This window comes from Aulostomus chinensis, chromosome 23 (genome assembly GCF_037954235.1).
Source record: "Aulostomus chinensis isolate RoL2024-O1b breed Wild chromosome 23, RoL_Achi_v1.0, whole genome shotgun sequence".
In the NCBI taxonomy this organism is placed as follows: Eukaryota; Metazoa; Chordata; class Actinopteri; order Syngnathiformes; family Aulostomidae; genus Aulostomus; species Aulostomus chinensis.
This window is the reverse complement of record NC_141342.1, coordinates 17,606,591-17,629,090: the sequence shown is the minus strand read 5'-3', so window position 1 is coordinate 17,629,090 and position 22,500 is coordinate 17,606,591. Positions and strand designations below refer to the sequence as shown.

At 44.9% G+C, this 22,500-nt stretch overlaps 2 protein-coding genes across 4 annotated transcripts in view; one reads left to right on the top strand and one right to left on the bottom strand.

The window, feature by feature from the left end:
* Positions 1–11,947, bottom strand: part of pgs1 (phosphatidylglycerophosphate synthase 1) — a 21,930-nt gene extending 9,983 nt beyond the window's left edge. The window contains exons 1-5 of one of the 2 annotated variants that reach the window (XM_086194827.1): positions 11,816–11,947; positions 6,926–7,136; positions 4,130–4,207; positions 654–753; positions 361–550 (exon numbers count right to left, since the gene is read on the bottom strand). In XM_086194827.1, the coding sequence (XP_086050953.1) occupies positions 361–550; positions 654–753; positions 4,130–4,207; positions 6,926–7,136; positions 11,816–11,931 (695 nt within the window). In that variant the 5' untranslated portion in view covers positions 11,932–11,947. Of the gene's footprint in view, positions 1–360; positions 551–653; positions 754–4,129; positions 4,208–6,925; positions 7,137–10,956; positions 11,124–11,815 lie in introns of those variants that run through there. The other variant, XM_086194826.1, reaches the window with a different exon arrangement.
* On the top strand, positions 11,387–18,478 carry socs3b (suppressor of cytokine signaling 3b). Of its 2 annotated transcripts, none has more exons than XM_086194837.1 (3): positions 11,387–11,943; positions 14,721–15,057; positions 15,156–18,478. In XM_086194837.1, exons 1-3 carry the CDS (start codon positions 11,918–11,920, stop codon positions 15,699–15,701), a joined length of 909 nt encoding a protein of 302 aa, XP_086050963.1. In that variant the 5' UTR covers positions 11,387–11,917; the 3' UTR covers positions 15,702–18,478. The 2 variants fall into 2 exon arrangements, with proteins under 2 accessions (XP_086050963.1, XP_086050964.1); XM_086194838.1 differs by lacking the exon at positions 11,387–11,943 and adding an exon at positions 13,590–14,070.
* The last annotated feature ends 4,022 nt before the right edge of the window (positions 18,479–22,500 follow it).

The following is a 22,500-nucleotide window of genomic DNA, read 5'->3' as shown; positions in this document are numbered from 1 at the left end:
GAGTGTTAAAGCGACACATTTTCCAATAGAATTCAGCCTTGAAAGGGCTTTGTATGTGTTAACGTGCTAACTGAGATGTCAAAAACTTTTGACAAAAGCAATATGTGGAATTTTGTGTCTCTAAAAACACTTAAAAGGAGCAAACATACTGCCAGACATCCTCATTTTCCCTGCTCGTGTCCTCATCTGCTCTTTCCTGGCAGTACTAGCGAGTACCTGTACTTGTTGAGAGTGTTACGCAAAAGCTTCCAAATGTTTGGAGGAGGGGGATCAAACTTTGAACTGAACTTCAGACTCGAACAAAAAAGCCTCAGTAGTTGCAAACTCTGTGTGTGTGTGTGTGTGTGTGTGTGAATTTACCCGCTGATGATGATGCTGTCGTCAAAGAGATAGACCTTGATGTGCTGGAGCCCGATGGTCTCGTTGAAGCGCTGAGGGACCAGCAGCCTCAGCAGCCCCCTCAGGTCCGGCGTGTGGTACAGAGAAACCCGCATCTGTGAGCCGAAGCGCTGCAGCAGCGGCAGCAGCATGACCCTCGAGTTCATCCGCCCTGGGGGGGGGGGGGGGTTAAAGACCACCGCCATGAGACCAAACTATCAGGATGAAAGAGGTGGTGATATCCTAAAAACCAGCAGTGCAGACATCTCACCGACCTCTTGAGCCACGTGTGTAGTCAAGCAAGACAGAGACTTTAAGGTCGGGACCGTGGCTGTTCTCCTGTGATCGTTGGAGAGCCTCCTGAATACAATCCACCTGTAACACAACAACAAAACATGGCCGCAGCTTTTCAGTCCACCCTTCGTACCACGCCAACTACAGCAGAACAACTTTCCTCTGAATTTTGGTTCAAATAATTTTTTTTTTTTTTTTTTTTTTTACGTTCACATCTAAGAGGAGACATTTTACAACAGTGGAAAGACAAAAGTTTCTTGTGGGTTTTAAAACATTTTCAATCCGTCCCTGCTACTGTTTTCCAAAACCACAAATTCGGCCATCAGGTTTCACCGCGTGTCTCCCCAAGTGAGATCACGTGATCATCGGTGGAGGTTTGACTTCCCTGTGAGCAGGAATCCCAAAAATCTGCAGGTGAATTGATGCCATGGAAACACTAAATGTAAATAAATGTTCAAGTACTGCATTCAGATTTGTTTAACACATCTTTATGAGTAACTGTTGAACCGGCATCAGGTTTGATCAAAGCTTTTGTGCACGAGTTAGCCGAGTACTTCTGCACGTGTATTTGTGAGTGTAACGACAGAGACAACAAACCAGGAGCAAGTGATTCATCGTTGGTCAACTGGCGGCTGATATCACTCCTCAAACATCGCTGACCTTTTAGCAAATGTTTACTGAACGTGGGAAAACTCATGACTAAGTCCCGTGCGTAAAGAGGAAATGGTTTCTCTTTGTCACTGGTAGTGGGGGGTCTGCGGTAAATGCCCCCCCCCCCCCCTCCCCGATATCTAACGAGTAGAGGGGCAGTGAAACGGGGATTACTTCACCTAAACGGAGCATCTGGTTCCCAAATGCGCTGGTTCTACGTCATCCCAGAGAGCCATTTTAGGTGCCAGTAAAACTTTTTTTTTTTTCTTCCAGAGCTCTTTGATGGCTGTCGACAGCACCGACACTTCCAGCTCTCCTCTGGAGTCAATGTGGCAGCGATTTGGAGCTCCCAGGAAAAAAAAAAAAAAAAAAGGTTTATTCATTACTCACTCGCTCACTCATCCTCTCTGTGGCGTTTGGCACTTGAAGCGGTGGCAGGGGAACTCCACTTGACTCCGTCTTTATTCATTAACCCTTACAAAATACCACCACACCAATAAATCCAGACAACTACGTTAATCTCAGCGGTCAGATGGCTTTTGTAGCACCCCGGACCCTCGTTCTTCCAATTGTCCAACATTTTATGGTAGAATTACAGAAAATAAAACAAGTTCTGTCTGAAATCTTCTTCTATCCAGCCTTCAAGCAGGCCCCTGAAGGTACTGATTATGAGACAAGTGGCACCTCTACAATTTGACATCAGTTCTGGACCAGTTTCAATATTCTATTTTATTCCCTTTTATCGTTTCAATGCATCCTTATGTCTTGTTTCTTGCGTAGCCTCTCCGTCTCGCCTTGGATTGGCTTATTATTTGTATAAACTTCATCTACATTAACACACTCCACCAGTATGCAGCAACCATATTAGTGGCAGAAAGGTATGCTCTGTCTGCATGCCAGGCCAATTCTGACACTGGCCCCGCCCACTTTGCTTCATGTATGTTGTGTAACAAGTTCATGATCTCGTTTCATAACTGTGGGGCGAATTTACTGACAGTTAAATGGTTTAAAAAAAAAATTCACAACTTGATGGAGCGCTGTCTTTAGCATGACAGCATGGCTAGCTAATCCTGTAGTTCATGCTAACGCTCATTAAGTCTGTGGGAGAGTGTGTTTTGAAGACCCTTGTACACAAATGGAGTGCTAGAAGCTTAACCGGCTAGTTCTGGTTCTGTAACCTAACCAAGGAGTTTGGTTGTCTAAACCTAAGCCAGGTGTTGTGGGGCCTAAATCTAAACCAGCGGTTGCAGGGCCTAAACCCCACCCAGAGGTTGTGGGGCCTAAATCTAAACCAGGGGTTGCAGGGCCTAAACCTAAGACAGGGGTTGTAGGCCCTAAATCTAAACCAGGGGTTGCGGGGCCTTAAACTAAACCAGGCATTACGGGGCCTAAATCTAAACCAGGGGTTGCGGGGCCTTAAACTAAACCAGGCGTTACGGGGCCTAAATCTAAACCAGGGGTTGCAGGGCCTAAACCTAAACCAGGCGTTACGGGGCCTAAATCTAAACCAGGGGTTGCAGGGCCTAAACCTAAACCAGGGGTTGTGGGGCCTGAACCAAACACAAGGTTTTGGTGCCTTAACCTCCACAAGAGGTTGCAGGGCCTGAGCCTAACTAAGGAGTATTGGGGATTAAATCTAACCCAGGAGTTCTGCCATCTAATCCTAATCCAGGAGTATTTGTGTTTTAGCCTAACTGATTGTTGGCAAGAAACCAGAAAATAGAAAAATTCAAACAATAAAAAAAACAAACGCTACATCTCCAAGCCTGAAAGTTAGCAACATGACTCAAAGCCTCATCCATCATTTGAATGCGTGTGCTCAGCCTGTTCAGCCACCACAAACTGCGGCCTCGTGTGGACTTTGTTGCCCTTTGTAGTCCATCACCTGACTTTCTGGAAGAAACAATCTGTCTGGTATGCCTTTGAGGCAAACCATAAGCAATCATCCACACGCCATTTCCTGTCCCTCCTGCTTTTGACCAAAGCATGCTAATCAAATCTGCCTGGCGGATTTCGATCTAACTGCAGCTTCATTTAGGCGTCTGCAGTGTTCAGCCTCGCGAGTCTGAGCTTTAGCGTAAAATTTACACCTGCAGTCTGAACAAACCGTGCTCGCTTTTTTTTTTTTTTTTGGACTTCACTCGGCGGAGCTCAACGTGTCAAATTACAAGCTAACGGGCATGAAGATGAGAATCCCATGGATGTGGTCGACTCAGTTGCTCTGGTGATTCATCACGCTGTGGGGCTGCAGAGTCTGGCAGCAACGGGGACTGAATCAGATGCTTTTAAATGTAATTAAGAATGTTTGACTTGTCTGTGCCATTTTCTGTAATTCGGCCTCTCTGCTGTTCTGCTCACACCAGTCAGAAAAAACAAGAAAAAAAACCCCAACAACAACAGCTGAATATGAGCATCAGTCCAGACTGTGGTTTGTTCTGCGTTAATGTTGTTATGCTAGGCTTTCCAAGCATGAAGAACAGCAGGCTATCGCATGCCAACACTGGCCTCCTCATACCCATAAACCCTTGCATTTCGGGGTCATTCCTTGTAGTTGGCGTGTAGTACATTTTCATTCTGAACAAACCGCACTGTGGTTCTCTAGCGAGAACCTCGTGACTCAGATTTTCTGGCATCTCTAATCAGTCCTTTGGCAGGAGTGCATGTTTTGATGGCTTTGTTCTCACCTGCCGGAACTGAAGATGTAAATTCTGAAGTAAAATTCCCCAGAAAATACTGGTGATGATTATGCCACACACTCACTCACACACACACACACACACACACAAACACACAGCACTTTTCTCACCAGGTCCTGCTCCAGTTGACCTGTTCCAAGATACAACGAGGCCAACACCACTCGCCTCTTCGCCGTTTTGATACGTTCCTGAAGAGACGGAGAGAAATAAACAAACAAAATGGTGAATGAATATGTGGGTGAAGTGGAATGCAACAAAAGACCTGAAATTATCAAATGTTTCCTGTCAGTAACAAGATCATTTCTGCGCACCAGCAGACAAACCAGTTTCTTAACTTTCCAGTTTTCTCAAAACCAGTCTGAACGATGTTTTTGTTTGGGTTCATCAGGCTGGAAAAAAATGTGGACTGTTTTGGAGCGTGATGGCCCCAACTCAGCGACAGGGTTGGTCAGTTGTCAGATTTGGTGCAAGCCACTATCTTAATAATTCTGCTTTAATTTATGCATAAAAAGTTTTACGTATTATTTTTGTAAGCAGAACTGGCACAGTCGTTTCTGCGTAATCCTGCCGACGGACCCGCAAAGCAACAGGGTTTTTGCGCATGAAAATTTAACTGAAGTGTGAACAGAACTGAACTGTTGTCATGTGAAAAATCGGAAATTGATCATTTCAACCTTGCTAATCCAAGAGTTAAGGAAATTTTCGGCTTGGACAAATGGGACAATTTCTGGAATAATACCGGTGCCGGAAAGATTTGAGGTGAATATATCCGACCGGTTGAAGCTTGCCAACAGTGTTAGCAACGGAAAACCAGAGCAGCACAAACCAGGTCAGGTGAAATGTGAACTCTCCAAAGAGGCTGAGAGTAATTTGGTGCTCATGGCAATGAATGATTCTAATTCATTATCTCAACGGCACCACTGCGTTTGAGAAAACAGTGACGTTTCTCTGGAAAAATCCACGGAAAACATCAACAAATTAGTTTTTACAAAGTCGTTTTTCAGGAGTCAGCCGGTTGCTCCGCCGGGGCAAAGTCCCTCTGCGTCCGTCTGTCTCTGGCCTTCATCTCCGTGGTTCCGTCTTCAGTCGTGGGTCTCGTGACATCTTGACGTTCAGTCTTAATTTTACAGATTACGGAATAAAAAAGGTCAATGTTGCTGGAAAAAAAAAAAGCTTTCATTTTTGCAAATCCCTCCATAACCTAGCGCAGTTTTTTTTTGTTTTTAATTGCAGGAAAGCACGATATCTACACTAAACTTGTGTCTGAACGGTAGTTTTGTTTCAGCAGAGATGCTCTGTCTCTACATCGTAGTCACGAAAACTTCATTTGATACAAATTCCCATCCCAAATTTCCCATCAGTTGGATGATTTTAAATCACTTCTTTTCTTTTTAAAAGCAGTCACCAAAAATCTGCCGCGAAGGCGAGTTGACGTGCTCTTTTTGTATCGACGCTCATCAACGCCTGCGGCCATTTTCTCAACCCACAATGTTTCAGTTGGGTTACACGTGGTAAGTCGTTGCATGGACACGTGTGCGGTTTAGAAGCAGCAGGTTGGGGGGGGGGGTGCGCACGTGGAGTTTGTCTGATCTGTCATGTGCTTTGAGTGTGTTGGGTCTTTTGCTAACACTTACTGTTGTTGCCTTACCGCCTGCCGTCTACCGAGGCAAAGGCAGACACGTCAAAGCGTGGCTAAAGCCATTCCGTCCGAATGTTAGAGTACAGCTGTTATTTCAGATCCACACTTCGGCCCAGGATGTAGCGCGTCTACAAGCCCAGCAGCGGCGGCGAAACGTCAGGTTCTTTTTCATTTTGTTTGACTTGAACATTTCTAATAAGAAACCCGATCAAGCGAGTGAATTCCCTTCGGGCGACGCTCTTTGTGTCGTCTCAGACATAAACCACCCAGCCCGGGGACGATCGGGGACAAGAGGAAGAATAGAGCTTCTTTGTGTGTTGAAAGTGATCTATAAATACACAATGCTGCTACAGCTATCGGGAAGTGTCAGTAAAAAAAAAAAAAGAAAGAAAACATGAATGATGTGTTGTTTGAATCTGCATATCACTCCGACTCAACCCTTCTTTATGCTATGTCTTAGCAAATATTGGATTTTTTAACAGAAAAATATGGTTTGCGTTTGCTCTCTGCTACGCGCCTTTTAAATTTCATGTTTTATGTAGTTTACTCTTTTTATTGTAATCTGATTTTTAATTTGCCCTCTTGATATGTGCATACTGGTGTTATTCTTTTGAACTTTTTTTTAACGTTCCGTTCTCTTTCATGTAAAGGGACTTTGATCAACAGTTTGTGAATGAAAAGTGATATAAAAATAATGTTTTCATCGTCGTTACTTTATATCGGTATCAAGAAAACTGCTTTTGATTAATGGGGATTGGTTTTTTTTATATATCCAGCTCTAAAAATATCAGTGTTTCAAAATAGGCTTTCCAGTTTATCTGTGTTTTTTCAGTCTTAAAAGAGTGAGCTTTAATTGATGAAGTCTAAAGCGGACGGTTGTATAACGATGTCATTGTGCGTTGATTTTGAGCTGACATCGTATAGATAGTTAAAAGGTTACAGAGGCAAGTTTTTATTTTCTCTGATGGGAAAAAAAAATGCTTCCTTCATTACCTAACAGCTCTTTTACATAACCGCCCTGTCCATAAACTGAAAATGACCTGGGGAGGTGATGTCATCAGGTGGCAGGAACCACGCGGCTTGATTTCTACTTGAGTTTTCATTCCATTACGGCTGAAGTACAACGTGTTTTGTTCTGAATACTTCATTGCACAGGCTGTCATATTCTTACAGTATTTTTATACAGCCCCTTAAAGCAATCCTACAATATTTACATGTTCTAGAGTAAGGGAAGAAAGGAGTTCTGTGTTTTGAGAGTGACACTGACCTTAATGGCCTGGTAGAACTGGTCGGGAGAGGAGAGAATGTGGATGTGGGTGCCTGCTACCCGGAAGGCGGGTACTTGCCCCGCCATCCATTGGAAGTGGGCGCAGAGGCCGTCTGAGCCCTGATCTCCGGCTGACCCGGTGGGCTGGGAGACACGCTGGGGGGCCGGAGACGTTTCAGCCAGTAAGGGAGCCAGCAGCAGCACGGAGGACCTGCAGCGCACAAGAGGGGGAGAGCAGAACCCCGGTTTAGGGTATGAAAAATTAGCGACCGTTTACATACTTATCTAACACAGAAAAGCCATCAAAAGTTGGCGGTTCAAGTGAGAGATTCCAATTTAAAAGGCACCGTGTGTTAGCGCGTCGGGGAGTGGGACGGACCACCCCGGGGCCCCAGTAGAGAAGGGCCCTCGGACATCCTGGAATGAATGTGAATGTGACGGCGAGACACTGTGACGGTGTCTCTCTGTGGAGGAACCTGCTTCATATCAACAACCCTGCCCTCACTGGCCAGAGTCAGAACCTAAAGAAGTGAAGAGTCTCTCCCTCGGCTTACGCTAAGGAAGTTAGCAAGCCCTTGTTCCTTACGACAGGAGCACACGACCCACCATCTCACCTTGTATGCTGCCCCCCACTGATCCCAAACATGGCATGCAACTTCTTCAGTTCACATTCAATTTGGACTTTTCTGCATGTGATTCGCATTACCCCCCTGGATGGATAGTAAAAATGATGGGTGGGACAAAATATCAATACTGCAATATATCAAGTATCATGATAATTCCTCTTGTAATACAATAATGATACGCTGGCAGCAACTATTCATAGTTATTATCAAAACGTGATGATGTCAAGGGATTCCCTGGTTATCATTTGAACGAGTGCTTTGTTGTTGCTTATTGCTAATAAGCTAAGATGCTGCAATCTAGTGTTTATCGCTTCACCTGGGCTGTCTGACTGACGCCACAGTGACCAAACACACAACTCCTGCATTTTTAAAAGCTTTTCTTGTTCTTCATCCAGTTACAGATATCCTGATGTTTTTGTCGGCTGTCTTGCAATGCATTGATACTGCCGAATAACTGTACTGTGGATAAAGTATTGTGATAGTGTCGTTAGTAACTAGGAGTTCCACCCTTGGAAAAACCATTCTGACTAATAATCGCGCCGTTTCAAACAACATTTGCCACATTAGTCACAAAATACAAATACAGTTTCAGTCCGTAGTCGCTGGAATCATTCATCCCCGCTCTGGCCCTGTGTGTTTCTACTTCGCCCAGTAAAACAGAAATCAAAACCTGCGGAGGTAGAAGAGATGCCAGTGTTTCCGTAACAAAAGACAAAGGTTTGGGTGTTGTGTTTTGTCTGGCAGACAACTCAAAACTCCCACAAAGAAGGGAATACGCCGCGCTCCTTTCCGCCGGGGGTTGGACCGCTACAATCAACCTGTAGGAAACACCCGCACGAGATGTCTGATGGCACGAGGGCAGCCCTGTCGTCTGAGGTGACGCTCACAATGAGACGATGACACATGGTGTCCATCTATTTCACCGCAGACATTCTGCCTCAGTCATACAATCACACGAACTGGTTTGACAGTGTGACCACAGTGAATACAGAGAGGGTGGAGTCGTGACCTCCGTCGTGACTGGGACCCTCAGGAAGATCGAAGCTTTCTCTGTTGCATTTTTTTATTTTCATTACAACCACAATTAAACAACACACACACACACACACACACACACACACACGGTCTGGAAAGAACACGAGCTAAAACATGTGAGTTCACCCACAAAGATCTTCTGCATGAAATAAACGAAACAAGAGACGAATTAAAACAGAGAGAGAGAGAGAGAGAGAGAGAGAGAGAGAAAAATAACCTCCGGTGAGTTGAAACGTCTGCCGCAAACACAAAGAGGGGTTTTCCCCTCCTGTTGGAGCTCAAGACACAAACACCAAGAAATACTCAGAAAGTCGTAACACCCACTGTGGCATGAACGGGAACCTCGTGTCATCGTACCACAGGCGGAGTTATCTGTTACAGTGGTGCAAATTACACGCGCGATCTAAATGAGCGCTTACAGCTTTTTAAACAGGCTCATATAAGATAGGGTAAACCTTTATTCGTCCCTCAGAGGGGAAATTGACGTCTAAGATGCGACGGACCTCTAGTCTTCTGACCCTGAAGCTTTTACTGTGTTCTGGAAGCAGTAAACGTGTGACAGGAGATACGGAAATACTGGGAAATTGCTGTTCCAGCTTTTCAGCTGAAGAGTTGCGCAACTGATTCAGAATTAGAGACAAAATTGACCCATCATCTCAAGCCGGTCCACCAAAACAAAACATCTAAATGGTTGCAGGAAAAAGAAAAAAGGCGGAGTTTCTGCAGTTGATGAAAATTCTTGTTCGAAGGGTGTGAACAAAGATTAACAAAGATGCAACTATTTTGGTATGGGATTCCAAGCATGTGGCAGAAGGGGAGAAACAAAGTCTTTTCTTGTCCTTCTAGAGTTCCCTGACTGGAAACTTAAGAGTTAACATCCTCATTCTCTTCATTTAACAAACTGGTAAAGCTGGTTTCTTTGATGGAGCCTAAGATGCAAATGTGGGCCATCACCGGATGAAGCACGAGACCATGCCAACAAATCGACAAGCCGAAAGTTTGTGGACACCTGAGCATCCTGCCACATCGCGCTGATGAATGCCTCTTTTCAAAGCGACGGTCACTAATCTGCTTGCTACAATAACCTCCTCCCCGCTTCTGGGAAGGCTCTCCCCCAGTTTTTGGAACGCAGCTGCAAGTATTTGCTTCTATTCAGCATCAGAAAGGCCTGGCTCACAAACAGTGTTTTCCTTTCATCCCTACAGGTGCTGGTAGGGATCAGGGCTCTGTGCAGGTCAGGTTCTTCCATGCCAGACTGGGGAAACTAGTTCTGTATGGCCTTGGGTTTTGTATGTGGTGCATTGTCAGGAAGCCACCTTCCCCCTGCCACAAAGAGGCGCTCTATTGTCTAAAACATCAGCAGTGTTAACGTTTCCCATCAGTGACACAAACACCCCATTCAGAGAGTCCAACCTGGGCTTGGAGACAAGTTCATTTTGTTTTTGAAAGGGTCGACCTGTGCTGCTAGAGCCGGCTGAGCTAAAGATCCTCAGATGTGGGATGGATGTGGGTGGTAGGCAGGATGAATCAATCTTATTGGTTGCAAATGGTTGTGGTGCAACTGCCACAGGTTGTTGTTGCCCGTTACGCACCGGCGCTCAACAATGATTAAAACATGTTAGAGATTTGGCGAACCATCAGCATGAAAATAGAGCGCAACTCTTTCCTTTCACATCTCTCAGGTATGTTTTCCCTCATTTTATTGTTTTAAAGTTGTGTAGAAAGACTTTGGGAATCAAAATAAGAAGAACCGATACCGAACGTTAGCCGTGACGTTACGTTAGCTCCTGAGCTGCGGTGTGAGCTAGAACGTCTAACAGAACCAGGGACAGCCGGCTGCCGCCTGGCTGGTCATGACGGGAAAGCTGACAAGAGATTAAAAAATAAATAAAAATCTAAATGTGAATATTTTTGGCTGATATATTATGATATCAGAGGTAATATCATTCTCAGAACATTACTCACATTCTAGTTGAAGAGAAATGTTGATGGTTGTGATTTTTTTTTTTAGTTTTTTTTTTTTAGAAGGGGGGGTGTTGGCTGAGAAAAAAACTATTTTTTTCCCAAATTACTTTCCATTTGTGTTTTTCTCAATGCAAATACAACAACCTTTTTTTTTTTTTTTTTTTTTTAATACATACGATATCGTCACCGTGAATATCGGCCGAAATCAGTTGTAAAGCGCCGGCTGATAACCCGCTATCGTTTGTGCCTTTGAAAAACAGAAACCTTCCGAAAACTGTCCGTTTTTTTTGACCAGCAGAAATAACAACAACAACAAAAAACTCTGTTCTACTCACTTGATAAAAAAACAGACACAGAGACAAAAATATACAGTGCAAAAATGAATAAATAAAACAACAAACATACCTAGATTATCTTCCTGTTTAAATTTTCTTTTTAAATATTAAGTCCTTGCTAAACAAATGCCTAACAATCTCTCTGCGTCGCCCTTTTACCAAGTTTGTACCTGGGAGGATCCAGATACTTCAGCTAGCTACTTGCAGTTAGCTGTCTGCTAACTTCACGCTAGGTAAATTATCTATCTAAAACATCTTGGCTTTTCTTCAGTTGCAAATCTTTTTTCTTAAAAAAAAAAAAAAAAAAAAAGCAGTTCCGACTGCTAAAAGTTTAATAGGTTAATAGTAAACGGCTGGATTCTGAGGTCGGAGCATGTATCTGGTTTCACCGGAGGCGCGCACCCACGCCGAGGACGTGCGTCGTCGGCTTTATGACGTCATGAATTTCGGCACCGCGATTGTCCGCGAAGTCTCCTTGACAACTCGGTCTCGTGACGTCTACCGTTGGGTTGAAGGACTGTCTGAACGGGCGACTTACCTGTGTTACTGTACTACGTAACAGAACGCCCATGACGTGTGTTATACACACACCATTAATGCCGACATTATATCACAGCAGTTACAGGATCCTCTATTTTCCCGGATGATATACTGTTGTGAGCTTTACTGACAACCTGGAGGAACGTTAAGGGAGGACTCGTTTTGACGTAACACCGGGATGCCTCACCTGAAACACACCACTTATCAGCAGCTAGACCGGGGACTAAATACCAGGGACTACCCCGGAGAGGAGGGGTTTCACACACGGGTCTCATTAGCAACACTAGCAACCCGTTTGACAATGAAGTAGTCAACACAACTCAAGTGACTGACATAACGGGGGGAGAACCACTGTAAATCGTCATTTCTGAGAGTCCAACGAGTCTTACCCGCCTCTTCTGTCCCGCACACGGAAAAGTCGGTCAGATATTCTGGTGAAAACGCCGGCGATTGCCGGTGAGTACACGGTGTACATTAGCCTCCTCCACGACATGGGAGCCGCCATTGCTGCAGCTGCGTGAGTTTGAATAACCTTTATGCACACAGCTCACGAGTACACTTTTGTTACTGAGGTACGCCATGGAAAAGGGGCAGCTTTTTTGATTGTTAATCAATATTTGTTATTATTATAATTATAATAATAATAATTATTATTATTATTATTAACGTAAGAATCAAATGTTACAATTTGTGTTCGTTTATTTTGTTTTAGGATTCATTTATCGCGACCTCTAGTGGTCGACCCGCACACACGTCTATCAGTCCAGCTGTGTTGTCGCGTCACTCGTACCCTGACGGGAGCTTTGAAATGACAAAGTGTGCAAACACCAACAACTGCAAACAAAAGCCTGGATCGCATATATAACAGTTTTACAGTCACCCTCCATGTTGCAGTCGCAAACTTACTTCCTTTAAACCTGCAACTGAGTTCATACTCATTATCCTAAGATTGTTATTGAATAAAAGGCAGAAGACCTCAGTGCAGTGGCAGGAGGGTCCCCAGTCATTGCTGGTAAATGATGAACTCAATCTGTTTTTATTGGTGTCCTTTGCTTGATGCCACTGAGCCGTAGGAACAGTAAAGCTACGGTTTTGTTTGTTCACTTGGATGCTTTTCTCCTCTCGGGTTCTGCGGGCCTCCTTTTCTTCTGCTGCCTCTTCATAATTTCCCTCCGCTACTTTTCCAAAGAAATATTACAGCTGTTTCCCCGACTTCAGTTCTACTTTGTCGATCATGTAAAAGTAAAGTTTGCCCTTAACTTATTGGGGAAAAAATGCCAGTTGAGATGATTTCTGACAAAAAAGACTATGAATTAGTAACGTGGCACTTTATCAAATACACTCAGGTGTGTGAACTTGGTGATTTCAGTTAAGCTCTAACAAATTATTATATTAAAGACAGTCTGCAAATGTAGCCAAGTAGAAATTTGATGAGATAAAAGTAGCTGTTCTGCTAAATAACATTTATTTTAAAATAGTACCTAACAGCATTTCTAATCTAATCAGCCAAATTTTATAAGAGTAACCGCAGTGTTGAGAGTACTTTTACTCAAGAACTATGCTTCAGTACAGCGTTGCGCTAACTGTACTTTGTGCAGTTGCATTTTAAGGGAACTTTGTACTCCACTATGTGTATCTGAACTCATCAGTTGCAGTTACTTTGAAGGAAAAGATGATGCAGTAAAAAAAAAAAAAGAAAAAAAAAAGGCAGAAACCTGATGAAGTTCTTCATTAATCAGAGCAGTGCAACTGGAACACGTTACTCTTTAACATGACCTTTAGAGGTCAGTAGTTCCATGACTGGATGCTCTGAAGCACCGGAATATGCAAACATGAATGTAAAATGTGTACTTTTACTTGAAGTAAACGCAAGATCAAATAGTAATCCTACATGTACTTCAGTAGGATTCTGAGAGGAGCTCTCCTCTTTTCTGTTCTTCTTTGTACCAGAGTACTATCTCATCTGGGTAGTGGTGGTGCTGTTTTGTTTTTGGTTTTTTGCTCCATTTGAGTGAGAGAACTGTGTACTTCTCCCACCAGTGGATGAACACTGCAGCCTAATCCACACTGAGGCAGGGATTTATTGAGGTTACACGTCTGCACGTTCCTCGGTATTGCAGTTTTACCCTTCATGCCATAAAAAAAGATTATTTTCGGCCATATGTCGAGCTTTTTTACACGCTCACCTTGTCGAGAAGGGATCCCGACAGTACCAGGAAACGGCTCGGCAAAGGTCACGCTGATTATTTATTGGCAATCTGCCAAGAAAGAGAGCGCGAGCACAGGCGTCTGTGCTTGGCGTGCGCGCGCGCGCGCGAGCTTGCGTGCGTGCGTGCGTGTGTGTGCTTACTGGAAGAACCTCAGACCCGAGGAGGCGGAGCCTTACGAACATCGGCTTTACTCACTGGAAACACAACCTCCGGTAACCTTCCACCACACACGGACACGGGCTCTCTCCGGCGGACAGCACCGCCACATTCCTCCGGTCAGGAAAGAAACCCACACGCCTTTTTTTCTGGGGATACTTTTTTGGGGGATTTTAATGCCTGAGTTAATAATTCATCTAGCACTACTCTCGGGTAGTTTGCATATTTTTTCCTTGTGCGACGAGCGGCTGCGGTGCGGGGCTGAACAAATCCGCAAGGTAAGTCCAAAGGCTGGTTCGCGACCATTCATGCAGACGCGAGCAGGAGTTGAACTAAAAAAACACCAGCTGCTATGTAGCTGCTCGGCCTTTGGTGCAGTGCACCCTCGGGCGCTAATGTTGGGGAATGCACACTTCACCGTGAACGCTGGACCGATACTAGCGGCGGTTCCGTACCGTCATGGCGCCCCTGTTCCAACCGCCGTCCCCCTTGTCTGGCATTGTCCGATGACTTGAACACCCCCCCCCCCTTCCTCTACCGGAGTAATCCAACCAGACTAAGCGGGACACCTCTCTATGAACGGCCACCGCGGGCGCGTGCGAGCAGGGACCAACGAGTTCTTCAGTGGAAGAGGGGGTGAGAACGCGCGCGGTGACCCCGTTTCTGAAATCCCCCTGTTGCGGTACGAACGATCGAAGACATTTGAACTGAATCAGGATCCAGTTGCTGTCTGTCTGTCTGCAAGGTGCAGCGGAATGGGTGGGGGTGGGGGTTAAAACCACCACTCGCTTTCCTGGTTTTGTATTTGTTTCAATAGTCTTCAAGTCGGGACGTCTAGTGACGTAGCAGCCCGTTATGTAGCCCTGACATGCAGGCAGACATAAAGATGCAAAGCTAATCCCCACTTCCTCCTTCCCTGCGTCCACAGCTGTTTTCAGGTGCCCTCTCCCAGCCCCTCTCTGGATGCATCAGACTCCTCTGCCCCGGGGCCCTGGACCCGGTGTGTGACCCCGCCGTCCTCTCCCTTTTCCCCTTCCTCCCCGACTCTCCCCTTCCCCTTTCCACCTGTCCATTTCGGTATTCCAACCTTTGGCCCCCTGCCTCTCGAGCAGGCAGAGGCAGGGGGCCATGGCGCCACGGTAGTATTAAGTGGACGCGACCCCCCCACCATGAGCAGTGTGACCCCACCAGAAGGCAGGGTTCAGGGGGCCAGCTTTACCCCGCATCACTACAAGCCCTTCAGCTCACATGCTCACTACCAGCAGGTCAGTCACCTTTTTTCACACTGCTATGTGCACTTTTAAACAAATCGACACCCCGCCGGAAACAAACAACAACTAATCTTTCCTTCTACCTGTTTCAGGTGATGCGTGCACTGCGTAAGCTCCAGGAGAGTGGGTTTTACTGGGGGGCTGTGGGGGGTCGAGAGGCCAGCTCTTTGCTACGCTCTGAACCCCCTGGAACTTTTCTAATCCGGGATTCCTCACACCACCATCATTTCTTCACCCTCTCTGTGCAGACATCCCGCGGAACCAAGAACCTCCGCATCCACAGTGAGGGAGGGGGCTTTTTCCTGCAGCCAGACTCCCAGTGTACCCAAGAGCCCCCACAGTTTGATTGTGTGCTTAAACTGATCGCTCACTACATGGGGAAAGGCCCGGCTGGAAGGAGCAGGGATGGGGAGAAACCAGAAGGAGCAGAAATTAAAGGACGCAGTGTGTATCTGATTCACACAGGTGGAGAGAGGATTCCCTTGGAGTTGCACCGTCCCCTCTCCAATTCTTTATCATCCCTGCAGCACATGTGCAGGAGAACTCTGAACAGTCGAGGTCTGGGGGATCCGGAGCAAACTGAGCGGCTCCCACACACACTGAAAGACTTCCTAGAGGAGTACGACGCCCCCATATGACTGTCAGGAACTTCCTTTCAATGTTCCATTACATGGACCAGGTGCTTGAAAGAAGGCACAGACCAGTTCTCAGCGTGAATGCGCGCGCGCCATCCGAGACCGACCCAGATGACGGTCAGTTTTCAACCGTATGGCCAGAAAGCAGCTGATCCCAGATCAATTTCAACACTGACAGACATCATCTACCTGGTGTCCCTCAACCGCCCTGCGGTCTGTTTTGGGTAACCACAGATACCACGTCCATCCTGCCTTCCAAGAACTGACCACTAGTGTGAGTGGCGGATGAGGTCAAAGTTTTCTATGACTGATTTAGACGCAGAGCAGAGCCTCGCAGAAGAATAACCTGGTTGCAGATGACAGCAATGGTGCGATGAAGACACCACCAGTGGTCCCTGTGAGTTTAGCAGAAGAAACCTCTCATCAGTAGCACTTTGGAACCCTGGGCGGAGAGAAAACCATAGCAGAGACAGGGGAGCAGCACAGTCCAAAAGAAGGGGTCCAGTGCAGAGAAGATACAGTATTTGTTTGTCCGAGTGCGTGTATTTTGTATGTCGTGGTGGCGTTTCCACCTGCGTTTCCCACAAACATTGCCTCATAGGGGAAGGTGGGGTGTGCGCTATCCCAACACACGTGCACACACGGGTACAGGTTTTATAACAAAACTCTTAAGAAAGGATGTTATTCCTCATCTGTTTGTTCCTCAGTTGTCCTCCATCACCCCATCCCCTGCCCCGTTGGGAGTTGCATGTACGCTTTGACAGTGACGGAAAACAGCCTGCTGTTACTGAGACAAAAGCTTGTTACTGAGACAAAAGCTTTGGCATGGGACCAAATAAAAACAGCATTTCTATCCAGATCGGCTGGAAAAATGTCAGTGACACTGTAGAACTCCTTGAGGGATCATGATGATGTTCTTAGAGGTCGGGGGAGGGTGAGAAAAGGGATTGAACCAAGGAGAAGGAAGAGTGGGGAATGGGATTAGGAAGAGTGCCAGGGAGGGGACAAGGGGAGGGGACATAGCTCTGTACAGCTCAACGAAAACCTTGAATGACGTCTCAGACTTCAAGCAAATGAAACAGTTCAACGGGAAATATGAAACCAGGTGTTCCCCCAAAGTTTAGGCTGAACCTAAACTCTCGTCAGGTCCTCTCACAGCCGTTTCTTCTTTACGTCGTCATCTCTAACCGACTCTGTTCTTGCCCGCGGGCCAGATGCATAGAACGGTTTCCATGCATGAAGGAAACTCTGTGTACACAAAGAGAAAGGAATTTGTGAAACTGAAAACAAGACCGTCTCAAGTAGAGCTGCAGCTATTGGTTATTTTCATCTCGGGTTAGACGTGTAAGGTATAAAATGTAAAGAAAATTAAAAAAAAAAAAAAAAAAGATAAACTTTAAGTCCAAAGTCAAGTTTTCAAATTTCTTCTTTTGTCCAGCCAACTCTCCTAACCCTCAAAACTCTTAAATGTTGGTCCTAACCGACAAATTTAGATACTTGTTAAAGGCTAATTTTGTCAAAATAACCGCCATAATTGTTTTAATGTTTTTTTTTTTATGGCGACATCAAAGTAAAATTCCCTCTAATTTTGCAAAAGATTTTTTTAAATCTTGCAGCTAGAATTCACATCTTTGACCAAAAAAAAACAATAACACGTAAACACTGTGAATTTGTAAAAGTAACATTTCAGAGCAGCCCGTAAACCGTACATTTCCACATTGGTTCCTCATCATCTCGTAAGATTCCAGCTTATTGACCAACGTGCCGATAACGTGCCGATATTCTCACGCGTCCTTAATAGCAAGTTGATAAAAATGCCTTCATGTACCCAGTATCGGACAGGCACCGTTTTCGTGCGTCTGGCCCCGGGTGTGTTTGTGTCGGCCTTTTTCCAAACTTCTCTTGCGTCGCGGTTCATGAAGGTGGCGGGAGGAGATGAACTGCGACGTAACGGCGGAAAAAGTTCGTCCCTCCATCTGCCTACGTCGTTACCTCTGGAGCAGGAGCTGGGTTGTCTGTCTGAATGTCGAGGGAAAACGTGTCTGTCTTCCCGAAAGTAATTCTTTAAAAAAAAAAAAGAAAAAAAGAGAGAAAGAGAAAAAAAAAGCCTTTTGTAAAATGAAATTCAAGACTCAGATTTGATCAAAAAAAATCTTTTTTTTAATTATTTTTTTCAGTTTCCTGTGATCCATATTGGAGTGGTGGCCTTCCCACGCCAAACAGCTGTTATGTGACCACGAAGTATAACCTATTACCCATTTTTGGTCAAATCCCAGTCTTAATCTGTCACACCAACACCAAGTTTTACATGTGTCGCATCAGTGGACCTCACGTGTATGTCAATCATTTGTCTTTTATAAAGACTCTCTGAAAAGGCTGGCCACTAGTCTGGCAAGTACAAGCTGTAATATCTGAAATGACAAAGCATTACAAAAAAATAAATGAAAAGGAACGTTGCACATATTTATATTTCTAAAATATTTCAATAATTTATATTAAAGAGCACTATTTTTACAAAAGTCAATGCATTTGCCCTGTTTGTTATTTTATTGTGTGTTTGTTTGCATTCTCTCTTGCTGAGGGTTCCCATGGGTGCTGGAATTCCTGGAATTTTGTAATGTGGAATTTTCGAGGTTGAAATTGGAATTGCATTACTTTTAGCGGAAACCGGGGGAGATAGCGGGTCAACCTTACACGCCGCGTAGAGGTGGTAAACAAGTTAAAGCTGGGATTGTATCTGAAAACCAGTTACAGATGTAACTTGGCACCACGCCAAGTCCCTTGTTTTTTTTTGGGGGGGGGGGGGGTTTGTAGCCATGAATCTACAATACATTTGGTTAGATGTTGATTCAAATCTTGAATGTTTAGAGTGTAAAGGTGCGGGCGACTGTGTGACCCATTTGTCAAACAAGTTTTATGCTTAATGTTACAATTTGGGCTAAAATTGATTGAAAAAAAAAACCCAAATCCCCCCAAAATAGTGCGTTAAGACACCAAGACCTTGAGGAACAACACAGAAAAATTCTTACAGTGAATTTTGTTTTTAGCAGATTTAGCACGAGGCGTGAAAAAAGCTTGAAAATCTACCTAAAGAATGCCTGGAAAGTTCTTGAATTTGGATTGGACTTAAGGAGTTAGGTGTTTTGAGTTCATGTTGATGTTTTTATTTTCCCTCCTGCATCACTTCTTTGAGCCTGCCACATTTATTTAGCCTGGAGCTAAGGCAGGGTGACGGCTAACAAAAATGTCCCTTTACCAACTCTCAAGCGCATCACCCTGTGTAAATCGTGTCTTCTTCATCCAGCCGTTTGCTCAGTAATCCGCGAACACTTTGAGCTAAAAATGAACTCACACCCCTCAGGTTCAGCATTCGTTCTAGCAGCGTTTGGTAGCCGCAGCATGACCAGGTAGCGCATTCCGTTGAGCCAACTCCCTTACGGTAATTCAAGATAGCACTGAACCGGAAACGTTCCAGTTTGTTTGTTTTTAGCTCATTATCAAAGTGTTTGTGGATTACTGATTTTAAGGCTGAATAAAGAAGACATGGATTATACCGGACGATGCACTTGGGAGTTTGTTTTTGGACAGTTTTGCTCCTGTTAGCCTTCAGTCACCATTAGCGTCCAGCTAAATGTACGTAGCTTTCTGCATTCTGGAGTCATGAAGAAGTAAAGCGGGAGGGGGAGAAAAGTCTCTTTGAGCTCAAAACACATATTTGTGAGAACTTTAAAGGCAATTAAAAAAAAACACTTAATGGGTGACGTGTCCCTTTAAGGTGTTGAAAACCTTGAAAATGTGCCTTGAAAATAAATAGGAGCTGGACTTTGACTTAAGAAGAAGATGAGGAACCCTTCCGTGACTCAATAATGACGTGCTCCTCCAACCTACTGTGTGGCATATTGTTAGACACTCTGTTCTCCCAACGCCTGTCCTCACAACAAGTTTACTTACTGACAAATGGGATTTCCTCGTTAAACAATACGTTGAGTCAAGTTGGACCAGAGCTGCGTACGCGTTCGTGGGCTTAAAACAACTGTGATCATCACTTTTTGTCTTCTGTGCTGGAGCATTGTGGGTAAATTCCAAAAGACATTGGTGGACATATAGAAAGGGGGCAGGGGCGAGATTTTGTCAGGCACACCCTATAAATGAACACATCACGTGGTAACAAAGGGATTACCAGAAGCGCACAGTTACACACATGCACACACAGTTACACACATGCATGCACACACATGCACTCTTTGACACAGCAGTTACTGTGTAGAGAGCTCACTTTGGGTTGGACCTAACTGGAAAGGAATGCAGCAGGGTTTTATACATCCTGCCTGAGGAGCTGAGTGAGGATGTGTCCTCCAGAGAGAGAGAGAGAGTGTGTGTGTGTGTATACATACACACGTATAGTATACATGTATGTGTGTGTGTATGAGTGATGTCAAATAGGTGAAAACGGTCCGCATGGAGAAGACTTACGGTGGTTTTAGTGTGCAGCCGATGCACAGGAAAAAGGTGGGTTTAGCACGTTTTTCTGTGGGTAAATTAAGCAGGAGGTGAGTTTTTAAAAAAAGTCTTGATCTCTCTCCCTTACACACGCCACAGACACACACACACACACACACACACACACGGTTCCCATTCCCTGCATACCTAGTGTTCTGTCTGAGACTGGCTTCCAGGAAAGAGGCACTTTAATTGAGTTGTGTTTTTACGGCTTGCCTGGTGTTAGTGTAAGGGAGAGAGAGAGAGAGCGAATGAGGTGTCTTTTTGTGTGTGTGTGTGTGTGTGTGAGAGAGAGAGAGAGAGAGAGGAGGATGGGGACTCCGCATAGAGAGAATAAAAAAAATTTTTTAAATGAAAAAGTTTGGAGAAACGTGATGGAAAAAGTGACTATTTTCACTCCTGGTGGAGACGTTCACTGACATCACAATAAACACAGCACCATTTACCTTGAACACACTTACACACACACACACACACACACACACACTGTATCTGGATGGAGCCAGTCACAGAGCCCTGTGGAGGTGACCATGCTTAATAACTATTTTTACAGCTTTACCCCAGTACATGTAATTACAATGATTCAGAAATCCTCCATGGTTCTTATATTTTGTTATGACACTTCCAAGAAGAATGTGTCTAAAGTTGTATGCCTGTGTGTGTGTGTGTGTGTGTGTGTGTGTGTGTGTGTGTGTGTGTGTGTGTGTGTGTGTGTGTGTGTGTGTGTGTGTGAGTGGGTGGGTGGGGTGACACTATTTGTTTATGAGAGGAGGATCGGAGTGGGCAATTATAGACAAAAATGACATAGCTCATGAGACAAACAGAAATGACTTCTTCCCAACCAGAATAATCCAGTTTTGCACACAAACACACACATTGTCTAAATAAGCCAGCTCAGCTCACTGTGACTCATTTTATGTTCCCCATAGTTGCCTGGTTAGTGGGGCTGGAATATTCTGCCTGTATCCTCCGCTCCTCTCATGAATCTCGCACACCCATAGAAAGTCTTTCCACCATGATTCATTTTTTGGGTAATGACTTGCTGTGTCCAGCTCAACAGTTGTCAACAGTATCCCAGCCAAGCACAACACCCGGCTCCCAATCAACTACAGGACGGTTTTGTTTTGTTTTTGTCATTAAATAATTAACATTTGCAGCTTTGACTTGTTTAAGGCAGCGTGAAAATGGGAGCAAACCACAAACGGATCAAACATGAGTTTGACTGAAAACTTTCACAAATTACGATCCGAGTGTTTGTTTTTCACATTTAATTTTTTTGAGCTGATGCCAATGTCAAAAGTGTAGAAGTTGGAAAGAATATGAAAGGGTTAGGAGTAAGCCCCTCAACAGGCAGTCCACACTGGCCTTCCAGGAAGAGCCTTCAGTTTGCTGATTATTTCTTCCAGGAAGGCTTTTTGTTGGCTGATCAGTGCTTATAGGAAAGACGTTTGGTTGGCCCATCAGCTTGAGTATTGTCACAGCCGCTTCTGATAAAGCCAGACCAGCTTCCAGGAAACCAGAGATTTACCCTCCAGCATTCCATCATTCCTTCACCATCAGAGCGCACACAGCGAGACTGAGAGAAAGAGAGGGAGCAGAAGGGGTGTAATAGGGACACAGATCGATAAAAACCATATGGGAAGCATACAGATAGCGTTCAAAAACATGTATCGTGTGTGTGTGTGTGTGTGTGTGTGTGTGCGTGCGTGCGTGCGTGCACATGCCTTTAAGGAAATGCCGCTTTGACCTGCACTCGCTGACCAGCTCATTGTGACACACGCAAAGATGCGCTCACTCAAACCACAATATTTTTCTTTTTTCCATCCCCCTACACACACACATACACACACACACACACACACACACACACACACACACACACACACACACACACACACACACACACACACTCCGTGCAGCTTATTGTGACTCATTTTATTTTCACGTCAATCTGGACTGAAACGGTTTTCCCGTAACACCTGGATAGCCTGGGAGTGCCTGTGCTTTTGCTGGCTGGCAGGTAAACTACCTGGGATAACCTGAAAGCTTCAAAACAGGTTGTAGATGTGAGCAGCGGCGGCGGTTGCATTGTTGTTTTAGGATTTCTTTTAAGGTTCTATTCACGGTTTTGTGAGAGTAGCGGCGGTAGAGCAGCTCGAGGGCCAAATGGCTTCCTGTAACAGCATGGACTCAGCCCAAGTCCTTCCAACACTCTCAGGTGTCAGTGTCCCCTCCGAGAGCCAACAAGCCTGCATAATCAACACTGCACTACACACACTGTGGCAGACACAGACACAGTTGA